Source organism: Arabidopsis lyrata (assembly GCF_000004255.2).
Source record: "Arabidopsis lyrata subsp. lyrata unplaced genomic scaffold ARALYscaffold_2, whole genome shotgun sequence".
Lineage (NCBI taxonomy): Eukaryota > Viridiplantae > Streptophyta > Magnoliopsida > Brassicales > Brassicaceae > Arabidopsis > Arabidopsis lyrata.
Genome location: NW_003302554.1, coordinates 13399345 through 13418279, shown reverse-complemented (window position 1 = coordinate 13418279; position 18935 = coordinate 13399345). Strand labels below are relative to the sequence as shown.

The 18935-nt window shown below is 33.3% G+C and overlaps 3 protein-coding genes and 1 pseudogene across 4 annotated transcripts; 3 read left to right on the top strand and 1 right to left on the bottom strand.

Annotated features, from left to right (window-relative positions):
* Positions 1 to 1087: 1087 nt before the first annotated feature.
* LOC9323274 lies at positions 1088 to 2788 on the top strand (annotated as a pseudogene).
* An 88-nt stretch (positions 2789 to 2876) lies between these two features.
* Positions 2877 to 4413, bottom strand: LOC9324749 (AP2/ERF and B3 domain-containing transcription repressor RAV2). The gene has a single exon (XM_021035728.1). It carries the CDS (start codon positions 4130 to 4132, stop codon positions 3059 to 3061), a length of 1074 nt encoding a protein of 357 aa, XP_020891387.1. The 5' UTR covers positions 4133 to 4413; the 3' UTR covers positions 2877 to 3058.
* A 7649-nt stretch (positions 4414 to 12062) lies between these two features.
* On the top strand, positions 12063 to 15273 carry LOC9323273 (serine/threonine-protein kinase STN7, chloroplastic). 2 transcript variants are annotated; one of them, XM_002888639.2, is made up of 10 exons: positions 12063 to 12647; positions 12732 to 12818; positions 12912 to 13031; positions 13112 to 13210; positions 13291 to 13459; positions 13550 to 13643; positions 13783 to 13876; positions 13980 to 14036; positions 14387 to 14800; positions 14915 to 15273. In XM_002888639.2, the coding sequence occupies exons 1-10, from the start codon at positions 12255 to 12257 to the stop codon at positions 15074 to 15076; spliced, it is 1689 nt and encodes a 562-aa protein (XP_002888685.1). In that variant the 5' UTR covers positions 12063 to 12254; the 3' UTR covers positions 15077 to 15273. The 2 variants fall into 2 exon arrangements, with proteins under 2 accessions (XP_002888685.1, XP_020891075.1); XM_021035416.1 differs by having other exon boundaries at positions 12141 to 12647; positions 13115 to 13210.
* Positions 15274 to 17523: 2250 nt separating this feature from the next.
* Positions 17524 to 18368, top strand: LOC110231102. The gene has a single exon (XM_021035959.1). The coding sequence runs from the start codon at positions 17978 to 17980 to the stop codon at positions 18116 to 18118; it is 141 nt and encodes a 46-aa protein (XP_020891618.1). The 5' UTR covers positions 17524 to 17977; the 3' UTR covers positions 18119 to 18368.
* Positions 18369 to 18935: the final 567 nt, after the last annotated feature.

Below are 18935 nucleotides of genomic sequence, written 5' to 3'. Positions count from 1 at the left end.
ATCCATATTCAATTCGATTTCCTTAAAAGATCTCAAAAATCCCTACATTTAATCGTGGTCATTCAAATCTTAATCCGGTTTTTAATCTTTAATCTTAACCGTCAGTCATACTCAATTAATTTGGAATCATTATATAGAATTAATTATTATTAACTAAAATTTTAAAATATATATATATATAGTCAAAATTTTAAATTGACTCTAATTATATGTCTATTAAATAAATTATTATTTAAAAAGTAACAAAATTATGTTTAATTTTACGGGACGGGTTATATAGTGGGACGGGTTTGGATCGATATTAATGTGGAACGGTATATATATCACGGATGAAATCCTGAAATTAACAATCAAAATACAATTATACAATCTTAAACATAACAAAATAAAAAATATTAAAAAAATGCAACTTAAATTTAATTTTTAGTTAAAAAAAATTGACCCGCGGTGTACCGTGGAGTAAAATCTAGTTGGTTACAAAATTTAAGTCCAAATATAAACAACAACGTAATATCAATGCATTCACCATAATATCAATTTCCCTTTTGTATCAACTCAAAAATTAATCTTTAAAAAATTTGGTCTCTTCCCTTAACTTTGGTGGTTCATAATTATAGTAATTGATGATATTTTATGGATTTTTTTCTAAATATTTGAGATTTCTATAGAAGAATAAATTAAAAATCTTAGTACAAAATTTCTTAAATTTACATTTTACGTTTTAATTCGTTTAGTGAATTTTAAAATCAAACTAAATATGTTAATTCAAATTCTCTAACTTTTAAATATTACTCTTTGTTTTTAAAATTTTAAATCAAACTAAATATGTTAATTCAAAATCTCTACCTTTTAAATATTACTCTTTGTTTTTTAAAAAAACTTTAAATGATTTTTAATATAAATATTATATTCATTCTATTTTTCTTATATAGTGTTATGAATTATATAATATCACAATTAATAAAGCAAAAACTATATATACATATATATACATATATATATATTTATTTATTTTTATATAAAATCTATTTATATTTTATAAATATCGAATGCCCCTATAAAAAAATTCATGGATCCCCCGCTGGGTTAAAGCCTAGATAAATATGAAAAAACCGCTCCCTCCCGGGTTAACTATTGGTAGAGGTCGTAGGCGTCAGTTTGTCCAGTTCAAGTACATGAATCTTGGAGAGTTGTGTGAACATTGAGGTATGATTAGCCACCGGAAGTGTGAGAAAGTCGCAGAGCAGAGAGCTTTGACCCGCAAGTTTAAAGCACATGTGTATGGGCCATGGCTAAGATACGACCCTGAACCGGCTGGTAAGGGTTTACGTGTGAAGTCCCACTACTCTCAGAGTCTCAGTCATATGAATATATGATGACATGGGTTTAGCGTACGAGGAGACACTTACTTACGCTCGGTTCATGGTAGAGGTCAGGGTTGATGTTGTTTACGCGAGCGAGCATGAGTGGGGTGGCAAGAAACTGATTCGTTCCTTATTACAAAGTGAGTATGATTATTGGTTCGGGTTTCCTTGTTCCCCGACACGATTCATTATGGATGTTTTAGCATTTGAAGTCGATAAGATCTCACCTCTGGCGAGGTTGACGGCCGAGGACAAGGCCAGCATCGTCCATGGCCTCATGGATCACCTAATGAAGCAGAGGGAGGCTTGGTCCAAGCAGAGATGGGTTCCTCTCTTAGTTTTGGTAAAAGTCCTCTCTTAGTTCATGTCGAATAAACAATAATGGTACCACCAGTGGATATTGAGATGATGCTTCAAGAAGCAAAAGATACAAAACTTCATGACACCATTGATCTCAAGATATTGAAAAGTGTAGACAGACGTTTAGAGAAGTCAGACAATTTACTGATGAGGGTTATTCGAGATGCGATAGGTGAGGTCGGTTTGACTCAGTTCCCGGATTTTTATATTGAACATTTGGTTGGATGGGTGAAAACGCTAACTTTCAGTTTTACCAATTGTTTCCAGAAGATTGAATCCTGATCATAACAAGTGTCACAGTGCTTGGCCCTGATATGGATTTGTTTGGCACATGTTGTATATGTCAAGAATATTTCTTTCTTGGGATGTAAGCAACCATTACTTCTCCTTGTTCTCATGTCTTCCACACTCTCTGCATTAAAGACTGGATTCAAGAATCTCAAAATTGTCCACTTTGTCGTATCCAGCTTCAAGTGTTAGGACTTGGTATTTCACGCGTTTCGATATTATAAAACCAAAGCCAAGACTTGATATCGAGTCTTGGTGTCTTTAGATAGTTTTCAAATCCAAAAAATAGACTCCAGTTTCTCATATTCCCCATATATTACATATTTCCATGTTGAATGCTTAAATACTCTATTTTGTACACGAGCAGGATCTCGCTTTGCTCCATCTTAAATTCTTCAAAGCTTGCTATTAAATCTTTTACAATGTCAAAACATACCTTTCACGATATCTTCTAGTTTTATATGCTATCAATCCAATTAATAAAGTTATGGGATTTGGAAACATTCAAACTAATTGAATCTACTAGACAAGAGATACCCGAACAAATTTTCTCGATGATTCAATACTACTGCTTTAGCCTGGGCAATGAAGTGCCTTGACAATTTGGGCTATGAAGTGATGAAGTTAGAGAGAGTGACTCTACAAGTGCATCATTCATGTTGAGAATCCAAGGGTTACTATATATGTGAGATCATTAAGACACGTCTAAGACATCTATGAGCATCCGATCCTTTGGTTGCCAAGGAAGAGAAATAAGTCCTTGTGGATGAAATTGCCAAGAATTCCTCCTCTTTTTCCGATTTATCATCCAATTTTAGATAGTTATAAATTTGATTCATCTAGTTTTAGGGACCGATACACATCTAGGTTGTATCCGGTAACGTTTTATTATGAGGTAGGTCTACTTACCACTTTTCCACAAAACCATTTTTTTCAGTTTATTTTTTGGTCTTGTCCTCTTTTCCTAAATACAACTTAGCAAGAATCACAACCTACACAACTTGACAAATTCAAGAAAAAAGAAAAAAAAACGGAAAAAGAAAATGTCACAAAGCATTGATTATCGCCTGCTTCTTGGAACACCGTAACGCAAACATATCATCAACATCTCGAGATCTCTTTCCACCGCAAACAGCTACGACGTCGTTTGGCTTCACGGTTGTCGCATTAAAGATATCAACTCCGAAAAGCCGAACCACCACATGAACCGGGTCTTCCCTCGGACCGGATCGGGCTTTCCAATCAATATAAAGCTGCCGGTCTAGTCCGGTCGATCTCTCGAAAGTAACAACATCACCGGCTTGGAGATTCTTCTCCTTGACGAATCGACTCCATCCCTTGGTCAACACGTAACTTTGACTACTGTTCCAGTAAGAGTAACGGAACCTCCACACTTTGCCGTTAACGTCTTCGAAGTTGATCAAAACGCCTTTAGTCACTGCCGGTGACGGTGACGGTAACGGAAAGTGTTTTTCGGCGTGTTGTTTAGGTATCACGAGACGGTTTAGCTTCCCTACGTCGCTAGGTGTAACAGCCTTCTCGAAAAGAACTTCACGCGTCTTTAAAACGTTGTCGTTTTGAGTAGTACTCGATCCGTTACGTTTTCCGTTAGCGTCGACGGAGAGAAACAACCGCCGTTTATTGTTCTGTTCAAGCTCGTCGGCGTAAGTATGTTTTCTCAACATGTCCACGATCTCGGCCTTAGAGTGAGCTTCAAGAAAAGCTAAATCGCCATCTTCCAGAACGTTCTTGAAGTTGACGACGGCGTCGCGGCCACGGAATCGACGGGCGGCGATGTCGTAGGAACGAGCAGCTTCTTCTTGCTCGTTGAAAGTCCCGAGCCATACTCGTTGGTGCTTCTCGTAGATCTGAGCTCCCCATCTTCCGTTAGGCTGAGGAACCACACCTTTGTATTTTGACGATGGTAGCTTTCGTGACTCCGTCTCTAGGCCGTTCTCGGGATCCAACACGACGCTACTTCCGCCACTTCCCATCCGGTGGAGGCGTAACGCCGCAGCCGGATGAGAAGGAGGAGACAACTTCGTGGCGGTGGCGGTGGCGGTGGCTGAGAAAGATTCTGAAGTGGAGGAACTTATCTCGTCTATGCAACTGGAATCCATTTTTTGTTTCTGTTTCTTGAAGATTCTCACCAAACCAAGAAACACAAATTATAACCTTTTAACAGAAAGAAGAAACACAAATTAGGTGAGAGAGATTTTGGTGACGTTGTTACTTTTTCATTTCTTTGGTTGATATATATACAAAGACATATGATGATGTAAGGAATGGACGAGGCAAGTGCATGTACATGTCCATGTTATTATTTGTATCTAATTAATTATATGTTTTTGAAGTTAAATTTGATTGTGTTATGGAAAAAAAAATGGGTCAAATTGAGAAAACATTTTAAAAATGGAAAGGTAGGGTCAACGCTTACAAGAACGGCAAAAATAATTTGACGGAAGTTTCCGAGAAGGGCAGACAAAAAAATGTAGTACCACGGCTTTTACATATCTTTCGTACGTTTGTTATGTACATTTTTGGGAAACATATTTCAACGACGTAAGAACATTTTCTTACAACACATTACCACGTACTTTCATCAAACAAAGTTCTCATCAATCAATCATAAGTTTTTTTTTTTTGTTGTTGTTGTTAAAATCAATCATCATATAAGTTGTTAAAACTGATATATAACCATAGTCGAAATTAGATCTTTTACTGGATAACCAAATTTTCTTGGTTTTATAACTCATACTGTATATAGTTTCCGGAAAGGATGGATATATATACCATGTAGACTAGATATAGTTAAACATTAAATTTAGATGTTATTCATGATTTATATTAGAGATAATAATATCTAACATTGGAAAGGGATAATAAGATCTCACATTGGAAAAAATAAGAAATTTTGACTAGTATATAGATATGAGTTAGTACCGCGCATTGCCAGTTGGTTTTGAGTTGAAAACTCATATTGTAGTATAATATCAGAGTCTGATCCATACGTGTCCAATCCAATCTACAATAGGTCCAACCCAATAGTTGGTCTGCTCAGTGGCGGAGCTAGAATTTTAGTTTATAGGGGTCATATATAATTAATTATTTTTATTAAATTATATATTAATATTAAATCATTTATTTTAAACTAAATAAAATATGTCTAAGAAAATTTTTGAAAAAAACTAAGGAAAAAAATAGAATATGCCTAAAAGAAATTAGTATGTACCACAATTTTAGAGATTTGTAGCCATATATTAGAAAAAACATAAAACAAAAAATGAAAAATGAATTAATGCTAAATAAAAAATAAACATCAGAGGGGTCAAATTAAGGAATTGATTGTTGGATGAGGGTCATTATGGAAAAATTAAACCAAAATATCCATAATTATTGTCAAACTTACCTTAAAAAACAAAAAATCATAAATGTTATGGGGGTCAATTGACTCCCCTCCCTCTTCACTACCTCCGCCACTGGGTCTGCTGATTCATGCGCGAGCATACCGAGACCAATGGTAGAAGAGTCATCATCATCTCGAATGAGCGTATTAAAAATAATAATATCTCATATTAAAAAATAAAAAAAATATTGACTAATATATAAGATATATGAGTCAATCCATTCATTGCGCATTAGTTTTGAATTAAAACTTGTATTCTAATAGATCATTGATTCATTGAGGTATTAGCATATGATCAATTCATATAAAATTTTATGTACAATTCAAGACAGTTATGACAATCTAGATGCTAGAGGAGAAAGAAGTCACTGAATATCGATATGTTTTTCAACAATCCAAATATGTTCAATTGTTTTGTGACATTGACATACATTGAAGAGTCAGAGATTAAAAAAAAAATAAGTCAGAGAAGAGGATAAAAAATAAAATTAAGTCATAGTTTTGACAAAACAATACATACAAATGAAGAACCAATGGGTTACATGTTCATGGTAAATGGGGACCTACCAAGAGGGTCAAGTGGGATGGGGGCTCACATGAACCTATCCTCACTTCTTCTTTTTTTGGTATATTTTAAGTTCATCCCCCTTTGAAGCAATTGTTGTATCCATATTTTATTCACCATATTTATATTTTTTTTGGTTAAATGTTTTGTACATTGATTAGAAACAAAAAAAAAGAAGAGACTTTTGGATAGGTAAGGTCGCAAGGATTATGATCTTATCTGATACTGTTGTCTCATACACTCATACAAATATCCTAAACTTATTTTGCTTTTCTTTTTGTTTTTCAGTTTCCTTCTTAATGTGTAGCTCTTTTTTGTCTAGACCAATAGGAAATGTATGTATTTATTGCAATTAGCAAACACTAATAATTCTCTTTATACAACTTAGCATGTGGTATATGATATTTCTAATTTATTTTATAATACTACCTCCGTTTCATAAAGAGTGTCGTTTTAAGGTATTATTTTTGTTTCACAAAGAGTGTCGTTTTAGGTTTTCAATGCAAAATTTAATAATTTTTTATGTTTTATGACTATTAGTATTCTACAGATTGTTTTACTATTGGACAGATTATGTTTAGGTATATAGTTAATGATGTTTTTGTTTAGAAAAAACAAAAAATTTAATGTTTTCTTAATCTGTGTGCAAAACTCTAAAATGATACTTTTTGTGAAACAGAGGGAGTATAAGAATATTATCGATGTACGTATCTCTATATATTTCAGAGAAAGAAAAATGGATTAAGTGTGGACATGGCGTGTTGTTCCCGCTTGGGAGGGAGATAATTTGACTAGTTTGATTTGATCTCATCCAACCAAATATTTTTGAAACACTCCAACGTTGCTATGTTTTCATCTTCGCCCCCATTTTAAATAATCTTTACGTTTTACTTTACAGATTTATAGCAGTTCAGTAATTATAACGTCCGATTGTTTCTCGACTGACCAATTATTTTGTGTTGAATTTTTCTATATCTCTATACTATTAAAAGAGAAGTACAAATGAAAATAGATCGGGTTAAAATCAGAAAATTGACCCGAAATTCTGAAATCGGATCTTTGAAATTTTTTTGGAATATAAATTCGAATTAATAATGAAAAATCGAAATAAAATCAAATATTTATGGAAATCAAATAAAATCTGATTGTACTTATGGTAACTAATAATAAAAGCATATTCCAAACAATATTATACATTAATTACGTATAATAAATTTGTTCATGTATTTTTGGGACTAATTCCATAACAATCAACGTTTTTGTCATTAATTTCGTTCATTTTAGCTAATTATCATTAATTGAAATATATTTTACTTGCTTCTAAAGAATTCTAGAAAATTTATCACAAATAACCCATCTGTTTTATAAATTAAATTGATATTTTTATTTTGGTCGTGTAAATTAAACAGATATTTTTATTTTGGTCGTGTAAATTAAATAGATATGAAATCCATGTAACTAATTTTAATTTAATTAGATTAAATCGAAATTATGATATTTTCATACCTATAGCTTACCAAAGAAGTTTAATTTTCAATTTATAAAGATTTCTTGAATATGATTTTAGAATTATTCAACAAGATGATAAGTATTTATTAAATTTTGTGAATCATGAAAAATAATAATTAATTTTTAATCATTATACTTCATCTTTCAATCTCTCATCTAGATACATATTCTATTATTACTATGTCCAAACTTTATTTTGTTGTATGACTAAATAATATTTCCATTAGAACTGTCAAAGCGAGTTGATTCGTCCCGTTAAGTCCGTTTTGCGATAGACAAAAAATATTTTGACTTGTAGTTAGTCGGTCCGCACGACCCGCGGGTAGCATATATGAAATACAAATCCGTCCAGCGAATGTATGCGGATTTGCGGGATTGTCCATGGATTTTGTTTAAATAATTTTATAGTAACCAAAATTTAAAATACTACTAAAATAAATAAATAAATCAAAATACTATTAAAAGTTTGTTTAAATTACCACATGTTGAATAAATTATAATTTTATCAATAAATACTAATATGCGGGCTGATCCGCCAACTCGCGGATGAAAACCGATTAAACCTATGACCCACTGCGAATTAATCCATGTGGCCCGCTTATTTGCGGGTTTAATATATTTTCCCAAATCTACCCCATAGTGAGATGATGTGGGCTGGACCTGCGGTTTTTTACCTATTTTGACTGCTCTAATTCCCATGAATCGTCTAATTTTAGAATTTTAAAACACAAAATTCTATTTTGTAAATCATAATTATTACGATGGGTATATTTATAAACAATTTTACATTTTCTCTACAATTCGTTATTATGAATATTTATAAGTATACTACACGATTCGTTCTACTAAAAAACACACACAATATTAAACGCAACATATGAACCAATATTCTCCCGCGGTGGACCGCGGGTTCGACCTAGTTGATAATAATAATTTCGGTGTTAAGTATTTATTCTTTAGCAAAAAAAATATGTAAAGTATTTATACTATTTTTGTAAGTTTTTGAAATACAAATAGCGAAAAATAAAGACCCAAAATTAAAGAAACACAGGAAAAACTACAATTCACAACAGAAACAGTTCATATAACTGATTAAGAATTAGTTGTAACTTTCTAAACTCTACAATATGTATGTATATATCAGCTAGCTCTCATTATCCCAACACATTTAATTTATCAATTAATGTGACACTTCAATAATCATTCAAATCACATGGTAAGTTTGAAAGCTGAATCAGTAACAATAAATAATAACATCATCGGAGAATAAGAAAATTAAGCATATTGATAGAAAATAACAACATCGGAGAATAAGAAAATTAAGCATATTGATAGAAAATATCCTGAAAAATCGTTTAAATTTTGAGGGGTAAAAAAATTATTTGAAGAATAAGAAAAAGAAAAAAGTCCATGCAACTTACGTAGGAAAACCTTGTGCGGGGTAAGGTGTCGCAACGCAAACGTCGTTTTGTCAACAATTTGGAGATGAAATTAGAGTAGGAGAAAACTTGTGATACGTTTTAAGAAGGAAAAAGTCAGCTCCTTCATTGTCACTGTTAAGTATGGACCCAAACCTCATCTCATCCTAATTTTAGTAATATTCCGATTCCATCTTACTCGTTGATTTTAGATTCTTATCTTCCATCGTTGAGATCGTACAGTTTTGGTAAGAGACAGAGACTACATCTATTTATTGACATTTTTTCTTATTTCCATCTTCGGCTAATCAGACTTGACTAATTAAAATGGTGGAATAATGAAACTCGCGCGCGTGGCCTAGTTTTAAGCCACCAGAACTAACTTAATTAAATATTTAGACCACCAGGACCAACATAATTTAATTAAAAGATCAATTTTGTGGTTCCCACATACTAAATAATTGGATACAAAGGCGAAAAGAAGAAAAATTAGAGTATTAATTAGCGTGCGCCTAATTAAATATTATACACATAAAACTTTTGTAAATTGCAGCGGCCACTCGTTATCGAGTTTCCATGATTTAACTAACCCTGAATCCATCACAGCATAAACGTATCGATTTGTAGTTGGTTAATTGATTAATGTCTAGCCAATAAAGCTTATCAATGTGTATAGGATAAAATGTGTAGTTATTATTATGAACTTGTATTTGCTTGCCACATATATTATTCTCAACATTTAATGTATGTAAAATCAGCACAAATATGAGAAGTTATAAAGAGTGTCATTTTGACATAGCACACGAAAACTTATCCTTATAAACATGTATGCCATATGCCTCTGTTTAATAGATGATAATGACTTAAGTTTAAAAAATAAAAAATTGGGTTAAAGATAAACTAGAAAATTGGTTTTAAATTATATTCAAAATATAAAATAACACTATTTATGAAACAAAATTAAAACTCTAATGATACTTTTTGTGAAGGGGAATTTTTTTTTTCTTGTTTCTCAATCAAATGAATTAATGTGGTTAGATTTAACCAAAACAAAATAAACTTAAAAGTTATCAAATCAATACATTATACATATTTAAAGTGACTATCTGGAATTGAAGCGACTTTGTCCAACTTGATGTTCTGTTCATAAAGCCGAGCAAAACTAATAAATAATACTAAATGAAAACAAAATTGTATATCATGATTAGTTTAGCTAATCATGTGACTTAATGTAGTGATTAGTATGAGAATAGCATGTGTGAGGCAAATGAGAATATATTTGACTGTATCTTTTGATCACGTATCCACGTCGATACCGACAAGCTGTATATGTTGTGCGTACATTGTGGTCAATGTTCTTATGATTCTTTTCACATTTCTTTTCCAATGCTGATACAAATATTTTTATGTGTACAAGTTATGGGTTTATTGTAAGTTGTTATGTCATTGGTGGGAATAATATTTGTCATCCGTCGTTGTACGACCCGCTTCAAAATATTTTCGTCATTGGTAAAACCATCAAATAGTGATTATAATTGTTAGTTTCTTTTCTTAGATTTTTAAAAAATCAATTAACTGCATTAAATCTTTGAATATCCACTTAATTTTTACTCCCTCCGTTTTCGAATAGTTGTCGTTTTAGAGTTTTTTTTTGTTTTAAATTAGTTGTCGTTTTAAGGTAATAATGTAATTTATGCCAATAACTACCAAAATTACCCTCATTTTATTGAACACAAATTATTTGTAAATAATTACTTGTCATTTTTATGAGGTTAATATAGTCATTGTATATATTTTCTTAATTTGTCCAAATACAGTTAAAACGACAACTTTTCAAAAACAGAGGGAGTATAACATAACATCAACAAAACTAGTACAACTGTCAACTATAGAAGTACTTGTTTTTTTTTTCTATGTCAAATAGTGATTTGTTATATCGATATCGAACCGTAAAGTTTTGGCCTTAAATGTTGGCAAGAAATATTTTTAAATGCGTCGGTCAATTGCGTGACGAACTTTACTCCAGTCATTATTGTAGGAATGATGGTTATATAACTTATATTTCTTTGATATGGATCGGAGTGGCATAAGTATTAGTTAAAAAGTTTAGAAGCACCAGCATCTATTTCATACAATTATGAAAGGAAAAAACAATTAACTATCTTTCAAACAGGGATTATGAAGACAATTAGCTTACGTACATCGAGGTCAACGAAGTAAACAAAATTGCCAAATCGTTGTCATATAATAATTGTACGGAAACGGTCAAAACACTTCATCAAGAAAGTTGATTTCTATTATTTCAATGGGTTACTGCCTTAATGGTATGACTATGACATACTATTAAAAAAATGTGAGATTTTGTGATACAATGAGACTCAATTAAAGTAATTACATTTTATAAAGACTGTAAGAAAAACAGATTTAAACTTAAACTTTAGATCAACGGCGTCTTACTTAGCTTTAAATCGATAATTGATGGGGACTTTGCTAAACAAGAGTTTAGGATCGGGTGCCGAAGAGAATTATATTTTTCTCTATAATTCGTAGACACAAAATCTACGTAAAAGAAATTAAGAAAGATGGTAAGTGCAAAGAAGTCAATGGCGCTAAATTAATAATTGTTAACCATCTTATCACTAAACCCTCTATGAGGTGGAAAGTAATGTGTGACCGACTGATAGATACAATCATACAAAACATAACAAGTATATATATTCACTACATTCACTGAATTTTCTCAAACGAATAAATAAATTAAAGATGATTTTTCGATTCTCCATCGTCATTGCACAACAGGAAAGATTATATTGGAATTGTTATTATTAGTCACACGATTCGAAATAGAATTTTTATTTACCATAAAAGCCACACGTCCAAGAACTCCAATAGTTTGATTGATGTACATAATTTTTAATGATTTAACGTATAAAATTAAAAACTATGTCAGATTTTTTTTTATTTTACATTCTATTCATTGATATGATCATTGAGAAGCCAATAATATCGATAATAGATACATATAAGGGTTTTTGAGTTTTTTTTTTTTTATTTGGGCTGGTCTAGAAAATGAGTAAATTTCCGTAAACTTGATGAGTTTTTGAGTTTTTTTGCACTTCATCATTAATGGGCCGCATAAAAAGCCCATTATTAAAAACTTACATATCCGAACCTGACCCAATCCACGTGTCCTTTGTGGTGTAAATCTCTACTAAGTACGAAAAAAATAATTAATTTGAAATGAAAAAAAAAAAACTAGTGGTGCGAAATCAACGACTGTTTTAAGGAATTTTGATTTTTGTCTTCCAAAAAACTGAAACTCTCTTCCGGTGAAAACTTCCGCCATGGCTACAATATCTCCGGGAGGAGCTTACATCGGAACTCCCTCACCGTTTCTCGGCAAAAAGCTCAAACATTTCTCTCTAACTTCACCAATTTCGAGTTCTAAACCAACGGTTAAGCTCAATTCCGATTGTCGCGCTCAATTGATCGATACGGTTCACAATCTCTTCATCGGAGTTGGAGTCGGACTTCCATGTACGGTTATGGAGTGTGGTGATATGATCTATCGCAGCACTTTGCCGAAATCGAATGGTTTAACGATCACTGCTCCTGGAGTTGCTTTAGCTCTCACTGCTCTCTCGTATCTATGGGCAACACCTGGTGTTGCTCCTGGGTTTTTCGATATGTTTGTTCTTGCTTTCGTTGAGAGATTTTTTCGACCTACTTTTAGAAAGGTCCGATTTTTATGATGGGTTTTGAGTGTTTTTGGGTTTTGTCTCTTGGTTTGATTGATGGAATTAGGTTTTGGTTTTGTGTAGGATGATTTTGTTGTTGGGAAGAAATTAGGGGAAGGTTCTTTTGGTGTTGTTTATAAAGTCTCATTATCCAAAAAACGTTCTAATGAGGTAAAAACAAAAGCTTTGATCATTTGCTTTGTGTTTGATTTGGATTGAGGTTATCATTTTGTTATTGAGGTGAGGATGATGTATTGTTGGTAGGAGGGTGAGTATGTATTGAAGAAGGCGACTGAATATGGTGCGGTGGAAATTTGGATGAACGAGAGAGTTCGAAGAGCTTGTGGGAATAGCTGTGCTGATTTTGTTTATGGATTTCTCGATGTAATTTCTCTTCCTCTGAAATGATGTCTTCCTTCGAATTTCTTGGTTTATGATTTAGCTGTTTGTTAAAATTGTTGCAGAAGTCTTCGAAGAAGGGACCTGAGTATTGGCTGTTATGGAAATATGAAGGAGAATCAACACTTGCTGGTTTGCTGCAGAGTAAAGAATTCCCTTATAATGTATGTGATTCTTTTTCATGGTTATTTAGCCTTTTGCAGTTATCTCCTATGTGTTGGCACGTTCTAAGGCAATAATATAGGTAGAAACTATCATCCTTGGGAAAGTTCAAGACTTGCCTAAAGGGTTGGAAAGAGAAAACAAAATTATTCAGACTATCATGAGACAACTCTTGTTTGCATTGGATGGTCTTCACTCAACTGGGATTATCCATAGGGATGTTAAGCCTCAGAACATTATTTTCTCAGAAGGTAAATCATCTTAGTTCTCGAACCTTTTCAAGCAGGGAACCCAATGAAAAGATGAGGACTCATGTTTTGTGTCCACTAAAACTTGAGCAGGTTCTCGTTCTTTCAAGATTATTGATCTTGGAGCTGCAGCTGATTTGAGAGTGGGAATTAACTACATTCCAAAAGAGTTTCTCCTGGATCCAAGGTCTTTTTCTTTTCAAGATTTGTATCTTTCTGTGCCAAGGATCATAAATGTGAACCTTTTGTTTCGTAAACTTCAGAAACAGCAATTTTGTTTCTCCGTGATATAATAAATATCTTTCTTTTCGGCTTGTCGCTTTCAGGTATGCAGCACCTGAGCAATACATCATGAGCACCCAAACTCCATCTGCACCTTCAGCACCTGTTGCAGCTGCACTTTCCCCTGTCCTGTGGCAGGTGACAACTCAATTGTTTGACTATGCGAGCTTAGTTGATATAAAGCTTATAGTTTCATAAACTTAAGTGTTGGATTTTGATGCTTATTGTTTTGTCCAAACAGATGAATTTGCCAGATAGGTTTGATATCTATAGCATTGGCCTCATCTTCCTTCAAATGGTAAGCAGCAATACACCAATTGGCTTTTAGTTTTCTCAGAGGTTTTGACTCAGGCATGTTCAACTATCTTTTGACAAGCACCTAGTCCCTATGTTCTGGTTGTGTCAATTTATGTTATAAATGCGTTCATCAGTCAGTGACTAGGATTAGAGTAAATAGGAGATCCTTCAGGTTTCTAGGGGTGTTAGGCCTTGGGAAAGTGGGGAATGCTCTAGAATTTTTCATTGCCTGGATTGCTTTTGGTTCTGTTGTTCTGATTGTTCTTGGTTTTTTATCATCCCCTCCTCGATTATCAGAGCAGAAACCAGTTTCGTTCTTATCAACTTCTCACCATGCTTTTACCATTCCAGGCCTTCCCATCCTTAAGATCTGACAGCAACCTCATTCAGTTCAACCGCCAGCTGAAAAGATGTGAATATGACTTAACTGCTTGGAGAAAACTAGTGGAGCCACGTGCAAGCGGTGATCTCCGTAGAGGGTTCGAGCTATTAGATCTAGACGGTGGAATCGGATGGGAACTTCTTACATCGATGGTCCGGTACAAAGCAAGACAAAGAATCAGCGCAAAAGCAGCTCTTGCTCACCCATATTTCGATAGACAAGGATTGCTTGCGTTGTCCGTCATGCAAAACTTGAGGATGCAGTACTTCAGGGCTACACAACAGGACTACAGTGAAGCAGCAAATTGGGTGATTCAGTTAATGGCAAAAAATGGGACAGAAAAAGATGGTGGATTCACAGAAACGCAACTCCAAGAACTCAGGGTTCGTTGTCAATCTACACTTTTTTCATTTTTTCAAGTACCTATAATATTTGGAATTACCCAAGATTGATGCCCAATCCCAAACCATGTTTCTCTTTTTTTATTATTACTATAGGAGAAAGAGCCTCGAAAGAAGGCGAATGCGCAAAGAAATGCTCTTGCATCAGCACTTAGGCTTCAGAGGAAGCTTGTGAAAACAGTTACTGAGACTATTGATGAGATTAGCGATGGCCGAAAGACCGTGTGGTGGAACAGATGGATCCCCAGAGAGGAGTGAGGACAGACTATATCATTTTTCATTTTCGTTCCGATAGTGTAAATCTCAATGTATATCTTAGTAGCCCTTAGTAAAATTTCTACAACTTTTAAAATCAAGTCATCTTAAAGAAAACATTGTACCTAAATCCACACACTTGGCAGTCACCGACTCTGTTTCTGAAGTTTCATAACTCTTGTGAATACTTGTTTATGTCATAGGAATATGTGAAACCGTCAATAAAAAAAAAAACAGAAGGCAGGGTATCTTGAACTGCACGTTACCCTTTCGGGTTTCGGACCTAAGAAAGTAAGTATTAAGAAACCATGAGATACGCACGAAGAGTTAGAGAAGTCTCTCTGGTCAAGAAATTTAGCTTGCTGGCTCTCGAGGTAAGTGACTGTCCATTTTTAATTTGTCTAAACAAAATCCTTTCGTACGCCATTGAAGCTGGAGCCTGGAGTCGTTTTCTCTATCACTCATGAGTTTTTTACACAGAGCACATGCGTTTAATACTTTAATACATAATATTATGCCTTTTTTTTTTTAGACTTTAGATTATAACCCAATATTACAATAACATCTAACATTTCTTGAAGTAGGGCTTCAAATTGAGATAGCAGAATAGTCAAATGATCTCGAAAGGTATTACATTTTAGTTGAATAGTCGTAAACGTTAAAAAAAAAGTGGTTTAGGTTTTTCTAGTTCTTTTTTTTTGGCATACCAACTAGTGGAAACATTTCTCAAAAATGCAAAATAATTGATGAATGCTAAAGATAAAAAGTATATATGAGACTCATTTTTTCACGCTATGAAACCCTATAAAAATGGTATAAGTCTTTTCGTATAACATTCATGAATGTAGACTATGTAGTTATTTGAGCTTGTTGGATCTAAAAGGTATAATGATCACTCTCACGTTTATCCATATATCGCACAAAGCACACGTACGTAACTTTTTTTGTTACAACCACGAGAGGTGAAGAAAAAGTTGGTTCATAAAAGGACGACAAGATTTCAAAGTAAAGAAGAATGACAGAGACCAACTCACATAATAAACCATAGATTAAAAAAGATAAGTGTGACTTTTAGTATTTTCAGTGGCGGAGGCAGGGGTTTGATAGGGGGTCAGTTGACCCCCATGAATTTTCAAAAATCTATTATATGTCATGAGCAATAATTCTAATGACCCCAACTAATAATAAATTTTGACCCCAATACAAAATTAATGTTGCAACTTGAAAGAAAAAATAGTCCAAATATTTGAAAGTTGGATTCTCACTAAAATTTTAGACCCATAATTTACTTTAAATAAAAGAAATACTCACCTGATATTAATTTCAGTTTTTACAAAACACCAAATAAAAAATATCAAAATTTGTAGTGTACTATCTTATATTAAAAAAAAAAATTTGACCCCCGTAACATAAATTTCTACCTCCGCCACTGAGTATTTTCTGAAACTTGTTCTTTTAGACGACCAAAAGCTAAAGGCATTTTGTGAATCACGAGAACCTCACGTGCGGTTCCTCCACTCTCCATGTTCGAGGAGGACTTCACTATAACCAATGACGTACAACAGCCCGTTAACCACATCAAACCACACCTAGCTCTACTTGGTTATTTGTGTAGCTAATTATTTAATTAACTTCAATCTTAACGTTAACTATGAAGCTGTGATATAGCTGTAGGATAAGATCTTTCAATGTTTATTTTACTTACCTTTGGGTAAACCATTGATGTGAATAAATAAAAAAGCTGGTTTAATTACTTCTCAAATCATACCAACTATTTGTCGGTTTTTTGAAAAGATTGATACAATCTCAATATTATATTTAGAAGAATCTAGAATTTAGGATTATGCCACCTAATTAACGCCTAACTGTCCCACATTTAGTTATAGTTTGGTCTTTAATACTGCTATTAACGTTTGTTTAATTGTTATCCTCACCAATTTCGGCGCACAAAGCAATTTTTATACAATATAGTATTCCATAAAATTTGTCTACCAATAATTTATATCTGACTCAAATAGACTAAACATAAAATTCGATCCTTTTTGAATATTTCTCCATGTGGCTACACGATCCTAGTGTATATATTACTTCTTAACTAGAATTGGTCGCTACGGAAATATCACTAGCTCACTACATATATACAACTTACGTCTATTAATTAAAGGAATTTAATGTTATTCTTCATTAGTTATTATTATCAAAAGCAATAATCATTAAAACTCAAATATGATTTATAATATGTTGAAATATGCTGCGGGGACCAGGCCACTTGTCGATTTTGGATGGTTAGTATAGTAGTTCCCGACAATTTTGGTTGGTCACATCTTTTGCTAACGTCGAATATGGTTTGGTATACTGCATACACTTTGGATTTTGGACAAAACCATATCAAAGACTGATACACTTAAGATTCTAGACAAAACCCAATATATGAAAGACTAAACCGATCGAAATCGGATAAAAATATGGTTCACTTTAAACACCGGTATGGTATTCATTGTTTACAGAAAATGGTAATTGAGTAGATCCGACTTTAACATTTTGGGTTTGGTTAATGTTTTCATGAAGAGAGAGAGAAGCAAAAGCATGTGATAGAGGATAAATAATCACATTTAGGGCAAAGATTCTTTCAAAGCTGGGGTCCACGTGGGTATGGAGGGGCACAGTGTCCGGTGGGTTAGGGAACAGTGCACAAACCCCAACGGACCCACTCGTTCCTCTTTCATGGACCGGTCTAGTTCGGTACGGTTCGGTTTCTGTCCTTAGGCACTACTTTTTTCTCACTTCTATATATAACTCCTCTTCATTCATCACCCTCCTCATTATTATCATTCCCTTCTCATCTCTTTCACATTCACTGCCAAAAAAATTACACTATCTTGATTTGTGATCCGTTAAGCGAAAATGAAGACGACCGGTTCAAGTGTAGGAGGAACAAAGAGGAAGATGTGGAGCCGTGGAGTGGGAGGAGTGGTTAGAGAGCAAAAGGCTAAGCTTTACATCATAAGGAGGTGTGTCGTCATGCTTCTTTGTTGGCATGACTAAAAATCAAATCATTATCATCATCATCATCATCGGCTTAATGAAGACTAACCAAAGAATTATTATTTTTTTCTTTTTTTTTGCGGGTCTTACTTATAAGTTATAACCCTTGGGAAGAAAGCTTTATATGTATTGACTTCTAAACGGAGCTAATATGTATATTTTTTTTTTGTAGTAGTTTTTTCATCCCAAAGAAGGTTTTTTTTCAGATGTATATTAGTAACTTATTAATTCGATATCTTTTGTTGTTGTTTATTGCTGATCAAGTTTCTTTAATTTTGCTTCCGATATAAAGACCTTCACGGCTTCACACCAAACAATTTATAAAGGTACATACAATTCTTTTTTTTGTTTACCGTCAAAATATATTGAGAAGAAATGGAACAAACAACATGCATGATCCATCCTGTTGTCTTCACCATTTACCTAAGAAAACACAGTCGAGAAACAAATAATGCTTGTAACCAATATTCAGAAAATGCTAGGCTATAAATGGACGGCGACGGGTGACCTATATGTATCACGTAATCAAAACCTAAAACAGATTAAGCGTTTATAAACTAAATAAAGATATTATATTATAATATATATACTATAGTACTACACTAAAATAACTTTCCATAAATAATAAATCTGAATTTAAAATACATTGATATAAACTTTTATGTATATATAATACAAATTTTGGAGAGTGAAAAATACATAGAAAATTCACTGATTTTATATATAGGCCATATATAGGATGAATAACATGTAGAAGATATTCTGGTGTCTATTGTTGTTATTCATGCATGTCTGTTAAAAGAGAAAAAAAAAAAAC

Bases quoted from the DNA above. Each gene is read 5' to 3' on its own strand.
- LOC9324749 (XM_021035728.1), bottom strand. From the start codon at position 4,132: ATGGATTCCAGTTGCATAGACGAGATAAGTTCCTCCACTTCAGAATCT.
- LOC9323273 (XM_002888639.2), top strand. From the start codon at position 12,255: ATGGCTACAATATCTCCGGGAGGAGCTTACATCGGAACTCCCTCACCG. The intron at 12,819-12,911 runs GTAAAAACAAAA...TATTGTTGGTAG, and splicing joins CCAAAAAACGTTCTAATGAG to GAGGGTGAGTATGTATTGAA. The intron at 13,032-13,111 runs GTAATTTCTCTT...AAATTGTTGCAG, and splicing joins TTGTTTATGGATTTCTCGAT to AAGTCTTCGAAGAAGGGACC.
- LOC110231102 (XM_021035959.1), top strand. From the start codon at position 17,978: ATGAAGACGACCGGTTCAAGTGTAGGAGGAACAAAGAGGAAGATGTGG.